Source organism: Onychomys torridus, chromosome 3 (assembly GCF_903995425.1).
Source record: "Onychomys torridus chromosome 3, mOncTor1.1, whole genome shotgun sequence".
Lineage (NCBI taxonomy): Eukaryota > Metazoa > Chordata > Mammalia > Rodentia > Cricetidae > Onychomys > Onychomys torridus.
In genome coordinates, this window is record NC_050445.1 from 36,092,767 (window position 1) to 36,118,633 (window position 25,867).

The 25,867-nt window shown below is 42.9% G+C and overlaps 1 protein-coding gene across 3 annotated transcripts in view; it reads right to left on the minus strand.

The window, feature by feature from the left end:
- The window catches only part of Lrguk (leucine rich repeats and guanylate kinase domain containing), a 112,959-nt gene that overhangs the window by 81,330 nt on the left and 5,762 nt on the right, over positions 1–25,867 (minus strand). For all 3 annotated transcript variants that reach the window (XM_036180824.1, XM_036180823.1, XM_036180822.1), the window contains exons 2-6: positions 24,663–24,770; positions 22,122–22,203; positions 18,379–18,479; positions 12,518–12,599; positions 3,831–3,955 (exon numbers count right to left, since the gene is read on the minus strand). In XM_036180824.1, coding sequence (XP_036036717.1) covers positions 3,831–3,955; positions 12,518–12,599; positions 18,379–18,479; positions 22,122–22,203; positions 24,663–24,770 — 498 coding nt within the window. The remainder of the gene's footprint in view (positions 1–3,830; positions 3,956–12,517; positions 12,600–18,378; positions 18,480–22,121; positions 22,204–24,662; positions 24,771–25,867) is intronic.

The window sequence follows — 25,867 nt, forward strand, 5'->3', positions numbered from 1 at the left end:
AAGGTGGGGGCAGGTCCCCCACAGAAACTTTTTCCCACTTATGTTGCTTTTGTCACAGTAGTTTCTCAACACAACTGGAAAAGAAACTAAGACAAACATCTGAAACTTAAACATCAGTACAGCTTTATGTTGGTCTTTAGAATCATGACCCAAATGTACTCTTTTAGCACTATCTCAGTAAACTCCCACATATACTTCATTTCAAGATACATTCTAAAGTGACATCATCTCACAAAGTCTGTGGGGATGGTTGAATTGATAGAGTCTGGTTATTTCTGCTCTTGTATGGTGCCTGCTCTTTAACCTATGCTAGCCTATAAAACCTCCCTTAACCAAAGGAGTATGACAGAAGTATGTCGGTTCTAATTCCAAGCTATAAGATGGCCAAGACACTTCTGCTTTTGGGTCCGAGGAACTCTAGATACCATGTGATGATTCCAGCCATTCTACTCTGAAGAAGTCATCTGGACAAGCCAGCACAGAGTGCAGAACTGTTAGCTAATAATAACAATGGTTATTCCCTCAATTCTATGACAACTGGGTAGCTTACTATACAATGATAATCAAATTCACCTCTTCAATAATTCACATATAAGCATCTCTCAGACAATGAGAATAGGAAGAAGATTCCCATACTCAAGTGGTTGTCCTCTTTCTCAGTTTCCACATACCCATGGCAATAACAGTAATAACAATAATTTTCATTTTTGAATATTTCCCAACATACTCTTCGTTTCTTGGCCCCTTCGCCTTAAAGAACAGGAAGATGTCATAGTAAAATTTAACCTTTGGTTGAGTCCAAAATTATTATAAAGAATAAGTTCAAATTTTCAGTTAACATTACATTTTACTTATCCTTTAAACATCCAAAACCTTTCAGGCCAGGTATGGTGAAGCAGAAGAAGGTGGATCTCTGTAAGTTCAGGGTCAGCCTGGTCTACATAGCAAGTTCCAGAAGAGCCAGGACTACACAGAGAGATCCTGTCTCAAAGAAAATAACCAAAAACAAAACAAAATAAAAAACATTCAAAACTTTCAATATCAACTTAAGAACTGAAAAATTAAATTACTATATTCCCTTTCATTTGAATATTTTCACTGGTAATGTTTACTAGCACACTGAATAGCAAGAAACTCATTTTCATCCTATTTTTCATAAAATTTCATTTCAATAATGAGCCAGATTTGTGCTCACTAGTATAATTCTATAGCCTCTTAAAATATCATAATAGAATGTTAATAATCTTTAAAGGTAGATTATAGCCCATGAGGGCTTATTATACTGTTCTTTTTACTTCAATATGTTTGAAAGAAAATTGTAATAAAAAGGAAAAAGAAAGCCTCATACCCTTATTTGACAAAGTGAAATCAAATTTTCCTGCTTAAAGTTCAAAAAGTTATAAAAAGTGAAAAGTAATAGGAAAGAGACCATGCTGAGCTCACCATCATATCCATATCAATTTAATGTATTGAAATAAGGGCTCAATCTCCCATTCAAACACTGCCCACATATCAAATTTATATACCATATACTTTTCCCCAGAGGACTGTGAGGCACTTTCTATATATACTGGACAGATGTAATATTCTTCAGTGTCTCTGATGGCTTTCAAAGTGGTAGATGGTCTGAGCAGAGAGAGGCATAGAAAAGTTTAATTAGATAGCCTATGGCCATAAAAGAGAGCAGTCTGAGAGAAGCTGAGAATCATAGAATTTCTGATTGAAAGCCAGCTAGGTAGAGCCTTTGTCTGTCACTGAGAACCCAAAGGCTCACCCTAGATGTGGACATGAAGAAGTTTCTACACACAGTTCCTCCAGCCTCATAGTGAATAACAGAAGAAAAAAAAAAGCACTTTTAGAGAGAAGTTGTTTGAAGTAAATTAATTTAGGAAACATTCTTCATCTACCAGTCTGTCGGGGGAAGTGAAATGGCATTTACTCCGACAAGGTGAAGTTCAAGGTTTGCAGTGCATTGTCACTGTGGTCTAAGGAGAACAGAATGGCCCATTGGCAAGCTGTGAGGGTCCCTTGCCAGCTTTTACGTGTCCCACAAAAGATGAAGGCAAAGCATTAGCTGTTGGTGTGTTCTTCTTACTACATTGTAAACTGAATTCTTGTCAATATAGCTAAGTCAAATGATTTTCTGATTCCATGAATTAAAAACAAAGTCAATAAAAACTGCTGAAGCAAATGTGTATCATTTTTGGTTATAAATTATATTAAAATTTGGAAAAGACAATTTTCTAATTCTCAGAATTTGAGTGAAAATGAGTAATAGCATATTCAGTATTTTCTGGTTCATCTTGGGTACTGGGAGCAGGGACTAGAACAATCTATCTCATTTATTGGCAGAAAAAGATAGTTAAAAATGCTACTGTCAGCAAGAGGTATGTGATTAATGAAACACAGAATGAAACTGAAATACACTCTTTTTAATTATAGTCACCCCTTAAGCACAGAAAACATAAAATCTCAGGTGAAACCTTTCTCTGCATGGTACCAGAATGCCATGGAGGGTTAGAAGGTCTTTAGAAAGTACTTTGAGCTTTAAGAGGAAGAAAAATCACCACAGAGCCAAGCTTCAGTGATCTCTGGTCAAATACAGAATTTGTATGTTTGTGTAAAAAGTGTGCACATGGGGCCGGAGAGATGACTCAGCAGTTAAGAGCACTGGCTGCTTTTCTAGGTTCGATTCCCAGTTCCCACATGGTTCACAACTTTCTGTACGAGTTCTAAAGGATCCTGTGCCATCTTCTTGACTCCCTGTGCACCAGGCATGAAAGTGGTACATAAACATTCATGCAGGCAAAAACACGCAAAGACATAAAATTTTCAAAATTAGTTTTTAAATTAAAAAATTGTATACATAACCCAATATGTCATTTAACACCCACCTGTGAGAGACATAAACATTAGTAAGATACAAGCCTCATTGAAATACTCCCTGCCCACCCTCTGATGGGTGTGATAAAGGTCAACAGAGCCATCTAAGGATAGGAAGGAGAGGAAGAGTAAGGAAGAATCCTGTATGTACACAGCATTGCCACCCTCTGCCACACAGTAGTAACCCACACTGTTAATTTATAAATAGCATGTACATCTTTGGGACTCTTGGGATCCCACTGACTTGTTAGCAAACAGTCTCAGCTTTCATTTGAGTTTTGGTCCCTCAGCAGGTCACAGGGCACTTTCCTTGGGAAACGTCAATCAAATGGAATTTTTTTTTAATGAACTATGTAGTTATTCTCAGCATGACTTATGACTTCCAGACTGGGAGACTAGCATGCATTCGTATAAATGGGCTGCTCAAGGTCAGTGCCTGGGAAACACCTTGTGCTCCATCTGCATGCAATCGAGTGTGAGCAGCAGCAAGCATGCTTACTATGCTCAAGTGTTATTTTCACCAATGAAATACATAACATTAAAAACTACTTGTTAAAACAGACCTTCTCTCACAGACTAGAAAATCAGTTGTCTATTTTTTTAATTTGCATGCCAAATTTGAAACTGACTTTATTTGAACATGGACTATGGATCTCTCTCTCTCTCTCTCTCTCTCTCTCTCTCTCTCTCTCTCTCTCTCTCTCACACACACACACACACACACACACACACACACATACACACACACACACACACATACACACACACACACACACACACACACACACACACACACACACACACACACACACACACACACACACGAGCACACATGCACACCAGACACTATAAGGAGCAACAAAGAAAAATTCTAAGAGGTCAAAATTCATACACTTCTTAAACAATAACCACTACTTCTACAAAGAATGGCGTCATGTTGTACTCACCAAACAAAGCACTTTGATGGGTAATGTTCCTAAGCCATTAATTGTGGTGATCTTGTTGCCAGCCAGACTGAGATGGGTCAGGCTGATGCAATTCTCTAGCCCATTGATTTCTCTTATCTCGTTGTCTGTATATGACAACTCTGTTTAAGGAAAATGTTATTCAAAGCCTTTGGAAAGATTAAACACACACACATACACACACACACACACACACACACACACACACACACACACACACCAGCGCTGAACAAGGGAGATGGCTGAGCAGGTAAAGGTACTAGTTGTCAATCTCCAAGTCCAATATGGTGGAAAGAGAGGACCTAAAAAATGGTCTCTGACCATCATACAAGCACCTTGGTGGAACACATACACACACACACACACACACACACACACACACACACACACAAATAAAAATATAAAATAAAATCAGTGTTAAATTGTCACTAGAAAAATCAGACAAGTTTAATTAAAGCAATATTATATGCCCCATACAGGATAAGCGCTAATTCTTATATGTTTTCATATAGGATAAAACATCACTTCTACAAAAATGTAAAGGCGTAGCATTTGTATCCACATGTGACTCATTTAATACTATGGAAGAAAACAGCAGTTCGGAGCTGCCTCATGGTGGCACTTCTCTGGGTTACTTAATGATCTCCATGGGGGAGTTTGGAAGGCAGGGTCACTCTCCAGAGGCAATATGCACGGGGCTTTATCATCTTGGAGATGGCTCGACAGCAAATGGGTGGCTGGAAGGCCACCACCCTCTCACGGAGGGAAGCAGCCCTTTCTTCCTGCTCATATTGGCTGCTCCTCTCCTGTTCAATCCAGGCAGCTAGAAGTGTGCTCTAAAATGACCATCTGCCATTTCTGTTCTCACTGATCACATTTTTAAAGTTGACCTTGTGTCCAGGCTTGCAGTTGGCCCAAACAGTAATTCCAAAGCTCACTGTTCAGCTAGGCCTTCTCTGTCCTCAAACCACCTGACCAGTTCCCAGGGATGAGTATCACTGCTCCACCAGAGCCCAGCTTTGCCTCCCAAGTAGCTGTAACACCACCATGTTCTCACATTCCTCACAGCATCTAACTGATCACCAAGACCTGGCGATGATGTTTTAAAACATGTCTTTAGGTGTTCTTTGTGTTTACTTATCTGCCAACTTAACTCACCTTTAGCATCGAGTTCCTTTAATAACCATTACCTTCTGCTCTCAAGTCCCTTATAGGCTAAAGTCAGGTTAGTTATTTCAAAAGTTGATTGGATGTTTTCACAGAGGGGGCTGGAGTGGTGGCTACTGATTAAGAGTGGGTACTGCTCTTTCAGATGACCCGAGTTTAGATGCCAGCACCCACATCAGACAGTTCACAATCATCTGTAATGCCAGCACCAGGAAATCCGACGCCCTCTTCAGGCCTTCAGTGGGATCTGTACTCATGTGCACATAACCACACAAATATGTACACACGCAAATAGGATAAATTCAAAACCCCTAACTGGCTTACACAACCCTTCACTATGAGATGTTGCATTTGTAACATGGTGATAACACCAAGTTGGCACGAGTCTAGGAGTTAAGTCATGGGGAAAAATAAGTAAAAATTGGGTGTGATACCAGAGCAATAATGGCACGATTATGGGGGTCATCATCTGTCTCTGCATCTGAGACGCACTTCACAGGAGAGAATTCATGCTTGGAACTGCACACTTGAATCAAAATCCCATGGCTGAGGAGGCCATGGGCTCCAGGGGCACTTAACTACTGTTGTTCAGCTAAACTGACATGGAACCAAACTTCCTTCAAAACATTTCTATTTATGCCCATAAACAAATGCAACTTTCAGTCTTAGTTAGAGGTACTTCTCTTTGCAGTGAATGATTGTGAACACAGAGACTCACGGCGGCTCATGGTACCGAAAGTAAGTGATGATTGCGTGCCCAGCCCTAGAAAGGACATTTACACACCCTTCTAGGGCTAGGTAAGTGTCATGGAGGAAGGGGTAGATAAGCAAGAGTTGGAAGATAGGGGGAAGAGCTGTAAAATTGTCTTCAGGTCATGACACAGTCATTTCAATCATGATCTCATGGCAGTTCTTTTAGCCTGCCCTGGGCTGCATAGGATTGGTCTTGTCAACAGTCAAGATGAAGAAGGGGCTCATGGAGCCCTCCCCTCTCTCTTAAGCTACTGGCTGCTGATATGTTTGGGGTGGGGGCTTGGTCACTCTTATCAGTGAGTTGTGTACTCACTGATGAGCCACTAGGCTCCAGTGAATGGTTTTAAACCCATGACCACACAGACAGCTCTTGTTAAACTAAGTGAGTCACAAAACAAAAAAGACATGAATGTCAAGAAAGACTTACTGGGAAGAGAGGGTACTGAGGAGTGGAATGGAAATGAGAGATGGTGGGGACAAGAATAACCAGAATATATTATATACATGCACGAAATTGTTAAAGAACCCATTTAATTGTTTTAAAAAGGGCACGGATGAGGTATTCTTCAAAACTATAAGGCTCTCATATGGTCACTACGTTATAATCACCTGGGGTCAGGGCATCACATCCTCTAACTCTTAGCATGGAAATGGATGACTTAAGGTTGGGATTGAATCCAAAAAGAGATGGACTAGGGAGGGAGATAAATAAGAAGACTGGATAGCGATATGTCACCAAATATAGCAGAAATTTCTAGGTTTCCAGATTCCACCCATGGGCAGAACCACTTTGGTGGTGGTCAATATGCCATTTCAAATCTCCTATGAGTAAGGTCTCTGCCAAAACAACCACACAAACAGATACTCAAAACACTGTCTTTCAGATATCTTTTTCTCTGGGCTGGCTAAACAATTGCTTTGGAAATAGACAAAGGCCAGCTCTTTGTAGATATAGACTATCAAGAAAGATGAACATGAAATATAGGAAATGAGAGATTAAATTACCTCACACAGCTGTGTATGATATATCTTTGCAATAAGCAATCTTTGGCAACAAAAATTAAGCCACTTTGGCAACAAAAATTAAGCCATGAAAACTTCAAATAGCCATCTGCTCAGTGTCAGAGAGAGAACCAAGTGTTGAAGCCCAGTTTCAGAAACAATAGCATCCTGGAAGTTCTATTCCAACCAAGAGGGAGGTGCTCCGAATCACAGCAGAGTGAATGGATGCAGTGGGCAGATGTCAGAAGGAGTCTCCTGGAAGCAGGCAAAGGCCAGGAGCCAGAAGACAGGAGTCCTAACAATGACAGCGACATCAGGGATCGGGGATCGGGGATCGGGAGTTTGTTTCTGAGACCCCAGAGGATGCCTCAATTCCCCTGGTACCTCCAGCTTCCTGTATCTGTCACTGCTACATGTCAAGTTTTCTGAAATGAGAACCTGGAGGAGAGAAAGGAAGAGACATGTGGTGCCTCACTGCAACCACAGCCCTGGCCCCAGCAGATTCCCCTGTGGTTGCTCAAGGTGTTTTGCAAAGAGTAAGAAGTTCAACCAGCATCCCTGTGGAGAACACTGCTCACTCCCTACCGAGATCTCCTCCCACCTCCCAAGTCTCATTCCCCTAACACTGAAGGACTTTCCGACACCCACACCGACACAGTAAGTTTCTTAGGCTCACAAGTGAAGGATATGCTGGCCCTGAATCTGCATGGACTCCACACCCTTTCATTCAGCCAATCAATCACATGGTAAAAACACTTGATGCAAAAAACATACAACTGTTTCGAAGTTATACAGATGTTTCCCTTGCATTTTCCCCTAATAACATGACATAACAACTTTTGACATAGCATCTGTCTCAGTGTATACAAGGGATTTGAGCATCCATGGCTTGGGCATCTGAGAATACACTTCCCAGGAATGACCACACTCTTTATATTGCCATGCTTCTCCCCCCTACTTATTCCTACAGCCTTATGCTGCAGGTGCTGATTACAATTGGTACACATGACTGGGCCTTGAGGAGCTGGGCTCCCAGCCAGCCATGCTTCCCAGCCAGCCATGCTTCCCAGCCAGCCATGCTTCCCAGCCAGCCATGCTTCCCAGCCAGAATACCTTTATTCCTCTAATCTCCTGTTTTCTTATTTTAAGGTCTTTCATGGAGAGTTTCTTGCCCCTCCTCCTAACATTATTATTTCACGTTCTTTCTGAGGTCTTGGGAGTTTCTGATAAGAAGAAATACAATCTGATAAATCACAAAACTATTTCGATGAATTAGCTTACTGGATTAATCCTCTTAGGTGCATTATAGTATTAAAAGAGGGTTATCAGGAGAAAGACTCCAAGAACTCAAAATCGTCACGTTGCTTTCCAGCTCTGAAGTTCTACCATCTTTGTGAATAAATCATTTACAGTGGAATTTTAGATTGTTATGGAAACCACGTGAAGGAACCCTGTGGCACTTAGCGTAACTTTACGGCTGGGGCCCGGGGAAACCAACAATATATTTTTACATTCCAGCAATGCTGTCAGCAGTTCATAAATGCTTGACGTGAATTATTCACTAGTTCAGCACTTGCTCTTATTCATTTGTCTACCATCATAAAATATGGTTTGGGTGTACAGAAAACAGTTACTGAGACATAAGGCCCAAATCCATCAGGATTCCCTGAGTGGAAAGACACAATGATGGCTTTAATCACAACCAATCCTGAGAGAGCTCTACCACCTTAAAAAGTGGTCTCTGCCACAGGAGCGAGTCTCGGGGAGAACTGAAATACCCATATAGCTTCAATGGCAGTGTTATTAAAGTTGTAACCGCGCAGGGGATTGCAGAGTGGGCAAGCCAATAGGACTCTGAATAGTGACCTCAAGCAGCTGCTTACCAGCTAGCTCCAACAAGATGTTGACCTTTCCTGGGTCTCCAGTTCCTTTTCCATAAAATACATAATCAGCACTGGGTGGCCTCTAAATCCTGTCTAGATTTTAAATTCTATGAATCATGTTTTTAATTTATTAATGATCCATCAATACTTGTAAAGAATAAACAACATCTTTACTTAATAATAAATAAACCTACTTTACCTCAACTAGGTTTCTTGCCTTGTAGTTTAGGATGATGATTAAGTAACCATCAATTATCCACATAGGGAAGGATGAAATAATCTACTATGATAAACTAAAAAATTGATACCTTATAGTTAGCAATGTAGTTCAAGATATTAATATACTTTACTATAATAATTTTATATTATAAGCATAATTGGTTTATTCAAATGATTCAATTAAGAATGTCCACAGTTTAGGACTGGAGAGATGGCTCAATGGTTAAGAATATGTACTGCTCTTGCAGAGGACATAAGTTTGGTTCCCAGCACTCACATTAGGCAGCTCACAACTGGCTGTAACTCCAGTTCTGGGAGATACAACACCCTCTTATGGCCTCTGTGGACACTGAACACATGTGGTATACACACAGAAAAGCAAGCAGGCATGGACACACATGCATTTGCACATGCGCACACATACACATAAATAAATAAATAAATAAATAAATAAATGAATAAATAAATAAATAAAAAGAAATTCAGTTTTTAATTCTTGGATAGAACAGATTATGGTATTTTCTTTTTAAAATATAAGGGAGCCAGGAGTTTGGCTGTGTTGTAGAATAGTAGCCTAGTGTGTATGAGACTCTGAGCTTCAGTTCTAACACACACACACACACACACACACACACTTACTTTCCTGTTCAATCTTTGTGTCTGCCTCTCAGAAATACTTACTATACTGAATTGTCTTTCCCCTTTATACCTAGATTATATTTATTTTTATTAAAATTCATCTCTGGCATGGAGAGATGGCTCATCTGTTAAAAGAAGTTGCTCTTGCAGAGGACCCAGGTTCAATTCTCAGCAATCACATGGAGGCCCACAAACATCTGTTATTCTAGCTCCAGGGGACCTTATGCCCTCTTCTGACCTCCCTGGGCACCAGGCATGCATGAAGTGCACATACATGCATGCATACATACATACATACAGGCAGGCAGGCAGAACATTCACAAACATAAATAAAATAAAGCCTTTAAAAAAGTTTAAACATTCATCTCTGTTGCAACCCATTGGTATATTTCAATCATTTTCACTACTATATCATTTGCTATTACCTGACAATAGCATAATTTATTTACATCTTCTCTTATTGATGAGCAATTGGTGTGTTTGCATTTTTGCTATTAAAGCCAGCACCACAATAAGCATTCCTCTGCCAGCCTCCAGGCACATGTGATTGACTGCAGAAGTCAGAAGTGCCAGGTCATAGTGAGTGTAGATGCTCACCTTTATAAGAGAACTTAAAGTCGCCGTCTCCAAGTGGTTGAGCCAATGTCATAACCACAGACAAGTTACAAAGAGATCCTCTCACTCTGCATGCTTCCCAGCAGCTGGCATTTTTAGATTAGGGTGCTTAAAATATTTCTGTAGAGAACATACTCAGAGAAAACACTTTATTTCTAGTTTCTTGAGTTGTATTGTGAAAGGGTACTGGATTTGGGAGCTGGAAAGATGCCCAAAGGCACCTGGCACCAAGGCTGATGGCCTGAGTTGGATCCCTGAGACCCACATGGTGGAAAGAGAGAACTAACTCCTAAAAGTTGTCCTCTGACCTCCATGGGGACACCCATGCTGTGTGCACCCACCAACATGCATGCACACAAAGTGAATTATAACATGTAATACAAAAACTGAAGGGAGTGCCTGATTTCATTAAATTTTATGTCACTTAAGTTTCTTCAAGGAAAAAAGGGCTTATTTTCCTGAATTTCTTAGTGTTAATTATATTTGTAAAGTTTCTAATACTAAACTACTTGTAATTTTATTTCACTAATAGCTCAAGAAGAGCAGTCTGTTTTGGCTATTTGTCTCTGTAGTTTTTTTCAAACACAGGTGAAGATGTTATAATATACTCTATATGCCTATGTTCTGGATTTCCATTAGTCTTGATATAATAATGATATATATATATCAGTAATAAGACTCAACTGCTACATCTAATGTCAACATTTAAAAAAGAAAACCTAATTCCTTTCTTTATGATATCACTACATTATTTGACATTCAGAAAGTTCTAATATTTTACTTTTGTACATGGAAAGCTAAATTTATATAAAAATTAAAACCATCATGATAGAAATATTTTAAACTGAATCCTTTATTTTGAGTCTACAATATATGAGAGTTGTTTTCTTTGGCAATTCTGGGCTACACATTGAAGTATCTTGCCAGAGTGAAAGTTCTCCATATCCAGCTCCATTCTGTTCTCTGGGTACCCTGAGGCACAGGCAGGGCCTTTGAATGCTGAACCCCTCTGACAGGCAGGGCTTTAGGGTATAGCCAACTTCTTAGTTTTAACATGCCCTCAAATTGTCCAGACACTTGGTTCAAATAGGCCTTGTGCAGAACCCAAGGATCTGGATTTCTAGAAAGTTCCAGGCTGTGCTATGCTGGTTCCTCTGGGCAGCACTCTTCCACATGGCCAGAGATGAGTGGATTTCTCTCTCCCTCTCCCTTCCTTTCTCTCTCCCTTCCTTTCTTCTCTCTCTCTCTCTCTCTCTCTCTCTCTTTCTCTCTCTGAACATTCATTACACACAATGGTCAAGCATGACGCCAAGGTTCTATAGGAAGGTGCTGCGTATGTGTGTGCCTCTGACTTGCCATGGAAACATTTCATTTAAGTTTCTACTGGGCTGCTCAGGAGCACCATCTAACAGCTCACTCACTGCTTATTTTCATCGATGAGTTTGAAAGGGAGTGAGAATGTGTTCTAGCATTCCACATGATTAGACACTTTCTAAAACGTCCATCTCCAGGATCGCCACCTCTGCAATCTCAGACTTATTACAAACAAGCTGCTGCCTCGTCCCTGGAATGAGACACACAGGGGCAATCAACTCATGCTCCATTCTGCCCCCCAAATTCCCAAGAGGGGAGAAAGATGCTTGCTGAGCAACAGAAGGCCCTGCTCTCTTATTACCCAGAGAACACCAGTCTCTGGTGCAAAGAAGAGGATCAAGCTCATTAGATGCACAGATCTTCAGTTAACCCTTTAGGCTTCACAAATCAAAGTTGACATTCAGTTTGCATGGGAGCGTGGTTCATGCAATGCATACATGGATGCTCCCGAAGGTGAATCAAAAACTGGACTTTTCTTTTGTTTGTAGTTAAATGCATTTTAGCTTAGGGTATAGGTCTGTGGTAGAGCACTTACCAAGCATATGTGAGATCCCAGGTTTGACTCCCCAACAAAACAAATAAATAAACAATATACTAGAATGCCCTGCTTTATTTAAATGCAGCAATATGGACTCCTCAGTAAAATAACCAATAATTTTCCTCATGGCAAATCTAGATGTTAAGAATCTATTTGTATAAACTAAATCAAAAGTTTAAGTAAGTTTGAAGACTCACGCTCATTTAACAGAACTTCCCTCATTCTAGAATCAAGAACAAGCTTGCCATTCATGTCAAGGACCATCCTTCTCTGCTTGCTGGAGTCAGAAGCCCGTGACAAGCTTTGGCTGGTAGAATTGGTCCTTGGTAAACAAATATTATGACTACTGATTCTTATTCAGTTACATGAGTCACACACTTCAGGGGAATCACTTATCTGATACCACTCCCTGTAGTCTGTAACACCTTCCCCAGTGGAACAAGTCACCATAGCCTCCCCTTCACACATTCAAAGGATACTGTCCAAAATCAGTTGAGTAAGAGTGTTGTACGCTGACAGGTCACACATTTCAGAAATTTGGTTGGAGGAAAAATCCACCTTCTGATGATAAAAAGAGAACATATGTTACATGTTGCTTTCTTTCAGGTCCACTACTGTTTAATAGCAAAAAAAAAAAAAAAAAAGATATGTTTCTGGATGTAGACAGAATTGACTGCTGTAGATGCACTATAGCCAAACCAGGCACCTCTCTCTGCCTTTTCTTACCAGGACACTACTGTCACCACCCTGAGAGAGAACTGAGCAGAAATCTTCTCTGTGGCCCACAAGGATGGATCCTCCCTTTCTGTCCTCCCCTCTCTTCCAGGGTCTCACTCACTATACAGTCCCAGCTGGCCTGAAATCCTTGTAGATCAGGCTGGCCTCAAACTTGCAGAGATCTGCCTGCCTCTGCCTCTTACGTGCTGGGATTAAAGGTGTGTGCCACCGTGCCCCACCTACTCTCTCATTTTCAGCTGTTATTTAAAATTTCTATAGTCCTTTAGGATTTTCTTCACCCATATCGCCATATTCCCCATCTTTTCTAACACCTAACAGACCACATTCACTTCAGTTATGTGCACATCTTATTGTCTGTCCTCCAGGTAGTCGCTGCCTCTAACTGCTAGGGCAATCCTTCTTTATCCCTCAGGCTACACTGCTTCCATTGTATCTGTCTTAGGGTTTCTAACGCTGTGAAGAGACACCTTCACAGCATGGCAACTCTTATAAAGAAAACATTTAATTGAGAGTGGCTCGCTTACAGTTCGGAGGTTCAGTCCATTATCATCATGGTGTGGAGCATCGCGGTGTGCAGGCACACATGGTGCTGGAGCTGAGAGTGCTACATCTTGCAGGCAACAGGAAGTCAACTGAGACACTGGACAGTATCCTGAGCATAGGAATCCTCACAGTGACACACTTCCTCCAGCAAAGCCATACCCACTCCAACAAAGCCACACCTCCTAATAATGCCACTCACTGTGATATTGTGGGGGCCAACTACATTCAAACTACCACAATATCTTTTCTCAAAATTGACTCATTTAGACAGGCATTTTCAGCAACATCTGTTGACCCGGGACTAGAGTGAGACTGGAAACAAACTAACTAATTAAATAAAGGGCTTTGCTTAATTCATCTACTAGAAAAAAATCTTTTTAAAAAAGGCAAGAAAACTCAAGGGCACTTGATAAGGATGTTGCAATCTCATTGCAGAAGGCTGTCAAGAAGATACCCTCTTGTGCCCTTGAAAACAGTGACTGTGTTCCCCCAAACTTACTGAGACAATAGTTTCCTACACTACATCCTAGAAAGCACCGAAAGGCAAGAGTAGACAACTGGTCAAGTCAGTTACAAACATAATGGGGGGTGGTGGTATGGGGACTACATGATCAGTGAGACACAAGTTGACAAACCCTGGGAAGGAACAATACAAGCCACCTAAAGGAGCCACAATGTGAAAATCCAACAGTTTCAGTGACACAAATCTGAACAGAAACTGAGATCTACATGCATGGTGAATATGTAAAACACATGGTGTGAAAACAGCCAACACAGCATGGTAAATGCAATTTAACATTTACCTTTCTTGCTTTTATGTAATAACAATGGACTAAAAGTGATCTTATTGCAAGGGCTGATTACAATAGATGCTTCTTGCTCTTATGCCATACCATAGTATCTATGTATGCCCTTGTTGAAGCTGTATGCCAACACTAAGCCTTCTATGTACCAGTGATATTGGGCTTTTGGGAGATTTTAAAGGATTGTTTTATTTCTATGACTCCCATTGAAACCTATAGCTTTTAGAAAACACCCACCAAATCAAATTAACATCTTCACCTACTAAGATCAAAACATTTAAAAATAGTTATTTATTTTATGTATATATGCATGTGCCCACAGAGGTCAGAAGAAAGTATCAGACCCCCTAGAACTGGGATTAACAGGGGGTTGTGAGCCACCATGTAGAGCTGGGAATCAAACTCAGGGTCTCTGCAAGAGCAGTAGGTGCTCTCAACCACTGAGCCATCTCTCCAGTCCTAAGAGCAAAATATTTTAAGAAATATAAATGTAGCCAGGCAGTGGGGGCACATACCTTTAATCCCAGCACTCAGGGGTGAGCAGAGGCAGAGGCAGAGGCAAGCGGTACTCTGTGAGTTCAAGGCCAGCCTGGTCTACAAAGTGAGTTTCCAGACACCCAGAACTGTTATACATTGAAAATTGAAAGCCTGCCTCGAAAAACCAAGAAAAGAAAGAAAGGAAGACAGAAAGACAGACAGACAGGCAGATAGACAGACAGACATGTAAGTACAAAGTCCTGCCCCTAGGGTTGGGGATTTAGCTCAGTGGTAGACCCTGGGTTCGATCCTCAGCTCCAAAAAAAAAAAAGTCCTGCCCCTTACAAAAGAAGTACATGCTTTTTCTGGTTGAGGGGTACAGGCCTCACTAACATTAAAGGGGAAAAGAACTCAACCTTCTCAAGTGTGAGAAATGGTTCTACTTTATCTTGGTTTATAGAAAAGAAATGGACTCTAGAGTCTTAGACACTGGCTCTTCCACCTCCCCCCAAAGATTAAGTAAGAGTCTTAACCATTTGTGCTTCAGTTTTCCCATCCATAGGGTGGGCCAATATCAACTGGCTCGCAGCTTTATTGGATTGGACAAGATGACACACTAAATCCACCAGAAAGCCTTGGCATTCCCTGCCAGGATGCACAGGCTGCCGAGGGTGGAAAGACCTTACCAAGGCAGTCGGGAACATGATAAGCACTTCTTAGAAAGACTGGCTATGAATTCTCCAGGAAGTTAGACCCCTAAAGATGGAGCACATGGTTTTTTGTTGGTTTCTGAGGTCTTCTGGGGAGAGAGTTGAGGTAATGAGAAGAAACTCGTAGAACAACTTCTGAGGGGAGCATCAGGCTGCTCACGGGGTGGATTTCCCTGGGATGCAAAGCAAACAGGGCAGCAGAGGAGACTCCAAACAACCCTGTAAACACAGTTCTTGATAAGCTGGCAACCACACAGCCCCCTGCTGAGTACAGACGAGCATCTAAGGTAGCCTAGCTGGACAAAAAATATAATGTCGCCCAGGTAATAACTGAAATTGAAATAAGGGAAGTGGGACGGGCAGTGTGCATGTGATTTGATCAAAGTGGAGTGACAGGGAACTCCAGAAGAGACCAAAGTATTTCAGTGCCAGTACGAAGAATGCCAAGTTCTTGATGTCAAATAGATTTTCTATTTGGTTCAAGTCTAAGCAGAAAAAAATTGGATCTAAGTTAACTAGGTTTATAGACAAAATAAATACACAATAAAAGATAAGAGTTGTCCATTCATTCCTTAAAATAACTTTTTTTGTTAAATATTTGTGTCTAACTGAAGGAAGCTTACCCTATGTTCTGGGGCAATGGTTCTCAAATTTGTTGGACTCTCAGGGTCATCTAGGGGCCCTTTAACAAGTCCAAAGCCCAGGCCTTCCCTTGAGCCACTTAAATCAACATCTCTGGCAATGGAGTCCAGACCTTAATAAGTCTTCAAGTCCCCCTAAGTGATGCCAGTGGTGAAGAGTCTAGGAGCCTACACTCTGTGGCCTTACAGCACAGCCCACACGCCAGCCACCGCCACAGCCATCTGGAACAGAACACACAGTCCTGCCAAAATACAGCTTAGAATCTTATTTTCCCAAGACCCACAGGTGATGTGGGGGCCCCTGGGAGCAGGAGAAATGTCCCTCCACACACAGCAAGCTGCTCTGCAATGCACATGTGTTTCATTCTGCTTTCGAAGAGCAAGCTCAAAAGCAAGTTCAGGAAGAGAGCATGGAGGTGGAGAATGGGGCAGGAAGGGTGTGGAGGTAGAGAATGGGGCAGGAAGGGTGTGGAGGTGGAGAATGGGGCAGGAAGTGTGTGGAGGTGGAGAATGGGGCAGGAAGGGTGTGGAGGTGGAGAATGGGGCAGGAAGGGTATGGAGGTGGAGAATGGGGCAGGGGAGATGCATGCTTCTCTCTGGGTCACTGGGCAGATAGATGTTCAGCACTGTTAACCTCTGTTAAAAGTGATATTCTTGTCGATCATAAGTTCTTTAAATTCCTATTGTAAGCTTTCTTTCTGGTGGTTGTTTTCCTATACATAAGAAAGGATGTAGGGTATAAGACAACCTGACCCCCTCAATGGCAGCTGTTAGACTCTCCCTTGATACTCTGGCCACCTTGAGCAAAATAAATGTTAGGCACCCAGCCAGCCAGCCCACCCTTATGCCGACACCAGCCATTTTGAGCATCCCACAGAAGCCTTGCAAAACTACCTAACAATCACAACAGGATGCTCCAGTTCCTGAAGGCACAGCCCCGGCCAGGGCTGTTTCACTTTACAACAGACACTTTTTTGTCACACTGTCTCGGTGAACTCTAGATGGTCTTGCAATCATCTCCACCTCGGTAAGAGGGGGCCCACTTCCTGATGACCTAGCTGAGAGACTGTTCTAATTGGTAGGAAAGTAAAAAGGCTGTTTATTGGTGCAAACGCAAACCTTCATTGACACGTAAGGTGAGCCGTGATTGGTGCAACACTCCTTCTGTGGCTATATAAGCAGGAGGTTCAGGTTCCAGGGGTAAACTGCCTGAGAGACCTTTCCCTATGCCTACACCATTGTCTTTACAGCGGCAGGCCCCACCAAAGGCTTCTCCAGGTGGCTTTTGGTTCTGCCTACTATAGTAGTGTGGGGTGAGCTGGTGACACACAGAGGAGCAGTGACAGCGGAAGCGTCACAGCGACAGCAGTCACAACAGCTGCACAGCTAACAAGCCAAGTTACACAAGGTGGCAAGGCATCTGGCTCCTGGACCCTAAAGAAGAGGCAGCTGGGCAGTTTGAGAGAATGGTGAGAGCAGGAATCGGGTGCCAGAGAAACGAGAGAAGACGGTAAGCTGAGGCTGAAGCAGGCTCTAGGAGCCAGAGAGTGCAGACGCAGGACTCTGTCGCTCAAGAGTTCCTGAGAGCTGCCGGGTCAGACACTGCAGGCCTTGGAACTCTAACACTAGTCACTGTCAAAGGCCCAGAGGAATCCTGCTATCCGCGCCTTACTGGGCGCTGCCAGCTACGGCCAAAGGCTGTGGAGGTCTGACTTCCCAGGCTGCACGAGCATCAGATGCACAGGGCTTGCAGGAGCTCAAGGGCCGAGGGTGCTGCTTTTGCTGCTCCAGCCTGTGCCATGCTGCAGGCTGCCGGCTGCTGGCAAACACTAAGGGAGCAAATGCTGCCAGACCCCAGCACTGAAAGAGCCTGCATTGCTGACCCACAACTACTATCTGGGCAGAGCCAGCTCATTAATAATAAAAGTATTAGTTTCTTTCAAAGCAAAGGTTGGATGAGGAAGAGGGGGACAAAGTTTGCACCGAGGAAACGTCTTCCCACCATCTCAGATAGAACTGCGCTGCTGTAACAAAGGAGATGCAATAGCCACTGCTACTTAATAAGGGCAAAGGAGCCGTGTGCGCTGGCACACGCCTGGACTCCCAGCACTCAGGACGCTGAGGCAGGAAGGGCAGGAGTTTGAGGCCAGCCTGAGCTGCATGGAAAGACCTAACTTCCATGAAAACTTGCTTTGTAACCTAAGAAAATGAAATCAATCTGGCCAAGAGAGCAGAAGGAAGCAGGTTCCTCCAACGTGAGCTCTCAGCAAAGATCTCTCAAGGACTGCATGTTGACGGAGCATCTTGGTGACACGCGTGTCTGTATTTCAGTTCAGACACCCACACTGTAAGTTATCCCCTCTGACTACTCTCCGTGAATTCTCTCTTGCTTGTTCAAGCACTGTGGTGAGTGTATTGATAAGCATACCTTGAGATTTTGGGGTGGCTTGAAATTGAAGAAGGTAGTCAGCTTGTTCTGAGAAGCATTTAGTTCTAGAAGATATGGCATGTAGCTCACACAAGACAAATCTGGGAGCAGAAAAGGTAAATCAACAAGATGCTAGAAAAAGTCATTAAGCATGTTACATCAGAACACATTTTTTTTTTTCCAGACAGGGTCATATTGTACAGCCCGGGTTGGCCTGGAACTCATTATGTAGACTAGGCTGGCCTAGAACTTAAGAGAGAGATTCACCGGTTTCTGCCTCCCAAGTGCTGGGATTAAAGGCACTACCATACCTGGCTCATATCAAAATAACTTTTAATTATGCCCATTGCAAGAGCATCTCAAATATTTCAGCTGAGTCAAATTAATAAAAATTGGCAGCATGTGAGGTATTTTGAAAGTGTAGCACAGAGGAGGTCGGGGTGTAGGAGGAGGGTGGGGGAGATGAGGGGTAGAATAACCAGAAAACATGCTTTATTCTACTATGTCATAACAGTCTCTGACACATTATAAGATGACTTAAAAATCATACCAAAATGTGTAAGACTCTCAATGAGCCAATCATTTCTCTTTCTTCCCCAGGGCCCACCCACTTCTTCCATCTCCTGTATTTCTGGGATGGCCAAGTAACCTATGGCTGAGGCCTTTTGCACACCCCACTCATTCCCCCACCATCTGCTAACCCCTAGGGGCTTCAAATATTACCAATTACAGGAGAGGACGTGGAGCTAAAGCCTTAGATGCCCTCGTGGTAATTAGCTCCTAAATAACTGAATTAGGCCTTTTCAGAAGACTGGAAATACCACAATTAGGGAAGTCTGTTGCTAATTCCATTTTGTTTTAGTTGGACTTAATCCTAAATCTCATTAATTATCTGAGGTGACTGAGATCCATTACTTGTTACTGTGCTTTGTGACTCCGGATTGGCTACATTTGAGTTCTGCATTTTTTCCCAAACTGGGTGCTAAGTAAAACACTGTGCTAACGGAGGCCACTCATGGAATTACATACAAACTGTGTTGGTGACGCCGTGTTGGCCACTGTCTCCATTCTCCACAGCAGCTGTGCACTGGGCACCAGAATGAAAGAGCCCACATAGCAGGGGTTCTAGCCTTGGCATAAGCGATTCATGGTAATGGTAAGAGCACCCTCTTTCTCTCTCATTCTGGAGGACACAGAGGACCAGGACAGCCAAGCCAGCCACAGGCCAGGCCAAGCATCCCAGACAAATGCAGGGTGGGAGAGGGTGCTACGCCACCTGTGTCTTGGGCCGGGCTGGCAGACAGTGTGAGATGGGGCTGCCATCTTGCATTTTGTGATGGCTTGAATGAAAAATAGTCCCTGTAGTCTTGGGCACCTGAATGCTTGTTCCCCAGATGGTGGTGATGTCTGGGGAGGCTCAGGAGGTATGGCTTGCTGTAGGTTTTAAAAGCCATAGGCCATTCCCAGTTCACTCTGCTTCCTGTCTGAGGTTGGAGATGTGGGCTCTCCGCTCTTGGCTGCCAGCTGCAGTCACCATGTCTGCCACCACACTGTCACCATTATGGACTCTGACCCTCCGGAACCATAACCCCAAATAAACTCTTTCTTCTAGATTGCCTTGGTCATAGAGTTCTAGCACAGGAATAGAAAAGTAATTAGTATGCCAGATCAAGGGTCTCTGAAGCCAGACAATTTTCACCAACTTCTACTTCAAGTCTTTGGATTAAACAATATCCTAGTTGTGAACATCTCTTTAAAAGGCGATCCATTGGGGTATTAATCAGTGGGTCAATCAAGGAAGGCTACCTGCGGGACAAAACCTTTGGGGACATCGGATGCTTAGCAATCTGCACCTATCAGCCTGTATCTACCCATTCTGCGCTCAGCTGCATGTCTGTTAGAAGTGGTCTCAATTCTATGTCTCCACTGAGCCCCCGAAATCCTGCTAGGGTCCATCTTTAATGCCAATTGCATGAATATCTGTTTTAAAGTAGAAGAATCAGCTAATACTTAGACAGATACAAAGAAATGGTAGCTACATCTCATACTCTATGCATAGCTAAGGTTTTAAAAATCACTGTGACAGTCCCTGGGTTTTAACTTCCATGTAGTCCCTCCTTGGCGCAGTAACCTCTTTGTCCACCAGATGGCAGGAGCACCTTAAGTCTACATCAACGGTTCTGGACCAGCAGCATCAGCCCTACTAGCCTGGCCCACTACAAACGTAAAACGTACCCCAGTTCTACTGAGCCAGAAACTCTGAGGGTGGGATTCAGCAATCTGTGTGCTCACCGCCCCCACTACACACAAGTGATTCTGTTGAAAGTTGAAATGTGGTCTACCTCAGAACATGAGTAAGGCTGACATCCCCCAAAGGAAAACATACTGCCATACCAACACATAGCAGACAGACTGCTGACGAATTAATACAGAGGGTCATAAAGAAACAAGGAGGAGTGGTCTGCATAGAGAGGACTTTCTGCAGAGAGGGTGCCTTGAGTGGCAGGCTATGAAGCTAAATCTCTTCTTGCTGTTGACACTGAACCTCGTCAGAGCCTCCCATGAGGCTGCAATTCTTATTCAGTGAGAGTGAAAAATCAATCTCAGAGGTGTGGGGTGGGCAGAGCACAATCAACCTTGTAGGTGTGGGGTGGGCAGAGCACAATCAACCTTGTAGGTGTGGGGTGGGCAGAGCACTCCTGCAAGTAAAGCCTAAAATGCCTTCCTGGTGGCTGGATCATCCCATGATCTGAAATTCGCTTTAAAGTAACTTGAATGAAAAGAGCCAGGGGCGGAGGGGGGTTGCAGATAGAGCAGCCAGCTATTACTGTTCAGTATTCATTCCAGATTTTTCTCTGCTCATGTTTGAAATTTTCTAAAATGGGTTTATAAAGAATGGGAAAAACAATGTAATGGTCTCTCCAGCATTGGTATTTAGAACAGGATACAATGCTTGTCTGCACTCAAGGGCTGGACTTTAATTATTAGAGTCAGGTGAGAATTGAAAATGAAATTGAGAGACCATTAACAGCAGCATTAAGGCCTTCTTTAAGGCAGATAAAAGAAGCAAGCAGATACTCCGTGGAGAAAGCAGGCCAGAAATAAGTATTTGCATGTCTCTAGAAGTCTAAAGGGGAAAAATCTATAATATTAACATCAAATAAGATCAGAAAATCCAAAACAAGGATCAGGTTTTAAAGAAAATACAGCAGTTGCAGGACTATGTTCATTAAGTATGAAGAAGGAAGGTATCTGACAAATCCAAAGAAATTTAGATGGTGTGGTCAAGAGTCAACTAAGCACAGGGATGGGGGCCAGGGCTGACACCACAAAGCCCTGGTACTTAAACGATAGTAGAAGGAGCTAGCCAGGGAGAAACTTAAGTGTAAAAGCAAAATAAAATGTCCATGAGAGGGTGAGGATAGCTAATTCACCCGAGCCAAATAATTAGCTGAAGAAAAAGGCGTCATCAAACATGTGTGCATACTAAAGGGATAACGACCCCTGTGGGGCTCCCTGGGTGCACCCCAAGTTTGTCAAAACACTAAAGACCTACCAGTCTTCACTTGTGGATCATTGTTCTCTCTCCCTCTCTCTCCCCATAGAAAGCAATGATTCAATGTGTAAATTGATCTACAAATCACTTATATCAAGCTCAGTATTATTAAAGCACATTAAATTCTGCAGCTTGTAAATTTTTGCACTTCCTCGGTGATCAGTCTACTCAACTGACAATCACGTACCTTCGATTTTGTTTCCCGAAAGATTCAACTTCTGTAGGTGAATATAGTCACGCAGAATGCTGATGTCAGCTAAATCACAATGCTGAGAGGGAGCAAGGGAGAAGGCTTTAATATGGTGTCTACAACGTCCATGTGAGCCTTCCTGCAATGTCTAGAAACACTCGATGGAAGGAAACCCAGAGCTTCTTTCCAAAGTGCAGAAACAAAAGAATGAAACCTAAGGGTTGCTATGAACGGAATCTCAAAATGGACTACAGATCTACTGGGTGGGGGGGGGGGGTATTCCATCAGAAGAAATACTAGTCAGTTGGGTGTGGTAGCACATGCTTTTCATCAAGGCAGAGAGGCAAGCAAGTCTCAGTGAGTCTGGGGCTAGCCAGAGCTGCACAGTAAGACCCTGTCTCAAAAACAAGAAAAAAATTATCAGCCTAAGAAATTAGTGTTAGCAGCAAGAACACACCACATGAAAAGGTAAATGACAGGCGTGTTCATGAGGTCCTTTAGAAGAGTCTGAAATAAAACTTACAGCAAGAAAGACCATGTTTTCCTCTAACCAAAGAAAAGCCAGTGTCGGGAATTAAATGAGGTTTTAGGAAAACGTCACAGGTCACCAGGAGATGGCTAACAACACCAGCTGCAAAGCCCTTTCACAATGATCCCAGCAGATCCAGGAGCTGCTGGGCAGACATGGGAAGCTCGCAGAGGGGTGTGGCCAATCCTGAAGTCACAGAGCAGCTCGAGCTGCAGTACCCAACTGTGCTGAGGCTCTGTCCAAATACATGCCAGAAAACGGTACTTATGGGAAGGAAGTTCACATGGAGTTAGGAGGGAATTTGATCCCATGGGATGAAGACTGGTGGATAGGTCATTCTGTCATAGGCAGTAAACAAAGCCAAAGGCGACTAATAAAAAAAAAGTCATTTGCCAGCAAGTTCTCATGCAGTGGAGTAATGGCCATTTAAGGTAGGCTATTGCAAGAGTGCCTACTGTGTGCATCACTGTGCTTGATGAGAAAACAGGGCAGGACTGAGCTCTACTGTTAAGAATTTAGGACTCTGGCAGGGGGAGAAAACATGCATACAAGTAATTAGAGAAAGCCAAATAAATAATAATAATAATAGTTATTATTATTATAATGTGTAGCCTAAATAAGATATGAGGGGGAAAAAATCACTGAACTAGAAAGTGTATTCAGTGAGACAGTTTATCGAGGCCAAATAATTCAGCACATAATATCTCAACAGTAAGGAGGTCAGAGGCAAAATAAGTTAAGCTCCATCCCTCTGGCTGAAATAAGATTTAAAGGATTGCTTTTTTGGCAGATCAATTTAAGGCATAGCACTACATACATAAGTAGACTATTGGTTGAAATGGACCTTTGTGTGGCTGTACTGGCTGCTAGAATTACACCATCTCAATGTCTTACACAGTGCTGTGTGTACAGAGTGCTCTGTATGTCACACCCGAGTGCCTAAGACATCCACAGGAGGTTAGACACTGCCAGGGATGGAGAAGTATGGCCTTGGTATGCTGTCCCCGAAGGACACGCTATGAAGCCAGCACAGGTGTCGACACCTCAGTAGTCCTTGAGTATTTTACTAGTCAGGAGTGAGCCAAACCATGAAGTGATAGTAACATGTCAATGTGCTTTGCAAATGAAAGGATGCGCAGACTATCTATACAGGTTGGGTGCATATGTGTGTAACTGGTGCACATGTGTGTGTGTACATGAGCCTGTGGAGGTATCTTCTTCAACTGCTCTTCACCTGCTGTTTAGAAGCAGCATCTCTCACTGAACCTGGTGCTCACCCTTTCATCTAGACAAGCCTGCCATGCCAGTATGCCTGGGATCCGAACTCTAGCCTTCACACTTATACAGCAAGCATGTTACCCACTGAGCCATCTCCCCAGCTCCTCGATGTCTTTTTTTTTTTAATGGAAGCAAAAAGAGTTAAATTATTTTCTAGGACTCTGGGAGACAGCAGAGAAGCTGAACTGGGGGTGGCCAGCTCTTACACCCCCTTGTAGTCAAAGCTGAGCCATTCTGTGCTACTTTAGGACTGGGGTTGAAATCTTGAAGACTAAAGACTAACAATAGATTCTTTTGCTTCAATGATAGGTATCTTCAAAGCTACATATTTCTTGATATACTTCAGGAGAAAATCGATATCAGAATACTCGGTTCCCTGGGACTCAGAAAGTTTAGCTCTGCTTTGGCTGATCAGAAGGAAAATTCTTACAGAGTTTTTGATTGGTTCTACAAATCCAAATTCAACCTCCTTAAGAAAGCATTGCTTACTATAATATAGACTATTTAGGATGAAAGAGAGTACAAAGAGAATGGAAACAAAGGAATTTGGGGAGCTGATACTGGGATGGCTGAGGCTCCCTGATCTAGCATTAACATGTACATTTCTCATTACTAATCTCCACCAAACAGGAGGCCATGAAGTTTACCGCCACTACCAAAGCCATGAGTACCAAAGAAAACATAGATGATCTGCCCATGTTGCCAACCTACAATGACCCTGTCATACTCACTGATAAATTCAGGTTGAGGTAGACCTGCTCCGTCCCAGGACCTGACCACCCCAATTCATCAAGTGCCTCAGCCACAGCCTCCTCTCTCAGGATCCCATCAAACTCCTCCTGCAGAAAGCAAATGGTGGACAATAAACTCACATTAGAAAGGCAACCATCTACTTTGTCCTATCCGGCTCCCAGAGAAAAGGCTGCATGGAAGACATTCCATACTACACACAGTTAAATAAATGCCCATCAAAGTCATGTCTTGCCAACACTGACTTTTCAGGTGGTTACTTACATGTGGTGTTCAATGCTGAGAGAACACCATGGCCATAGGAACATCAGTCTTAGTGGCCCTGTATAAGAGCTCTGCTCTCAACCTGCTAATTCTTCTGACAGCCTGGAACAGGCATCCTTATCTCCATTTTACAGATGAAGTAACTAAGGCCTAGAGGTTACCTTGCTCAAAATGACATGACAGGATGTGACAGAGCTGGAATGAAAACTCAGTCTGTCTGACCCCAGGGTGATTCTGCACTGGGCTGCTTGCCCTCAGCTCAAGAGATGGTTGTTACATCAAATGAAGGCAATAATATCTCAAAATCTGGTATTCTTGCTAAACAAATCAAGCCCTCGGTTCAGTTTCTAGTAGCTATTTTTTGTCAGATTCATCTAATTTACAAGATGATTTAATGGGTGGCCGTCACATCCATAAGGAGGCCTGCCCTGGGTCTACAGCCAATGGATGGCATGGCATTTCCCCACTGATGGCAGACAGAAGAGATCGCACACCAGTCTGTGTCACACATCTTGAACTCTGTAATGGCCAGCATGGACACCAACATCAGCATGGTGGCAGAAAACACATCATCATGGCAGCCACACGGACATATACGGTACTTACCATGATGAACATATTAATTATGATGGGAAAACATCTGTTCAGTTCTTTACTGACCCGAGAGCCAAGAATGCTGTTTTGGGTTGTTGGTCCTGAGGACCTAAGTACATAGACTCAGGTTGCTCTAAGAGTTTTTCTCCCTAGGGAACACTGTCTTTTGGAATTGGGTGGGCTCAGTTTGAACCCCACCTCTGCCATGTGACTTGGGAAAGGCAACGCTTTCTCTGAGCCTCGTTCCTCTGCCTATAAACAAAGTATGTTTTTCTTTAAATGTGTTCTAGGCATACCATTCCTCCAAAGTAGGCTGCTTTTGGTATAT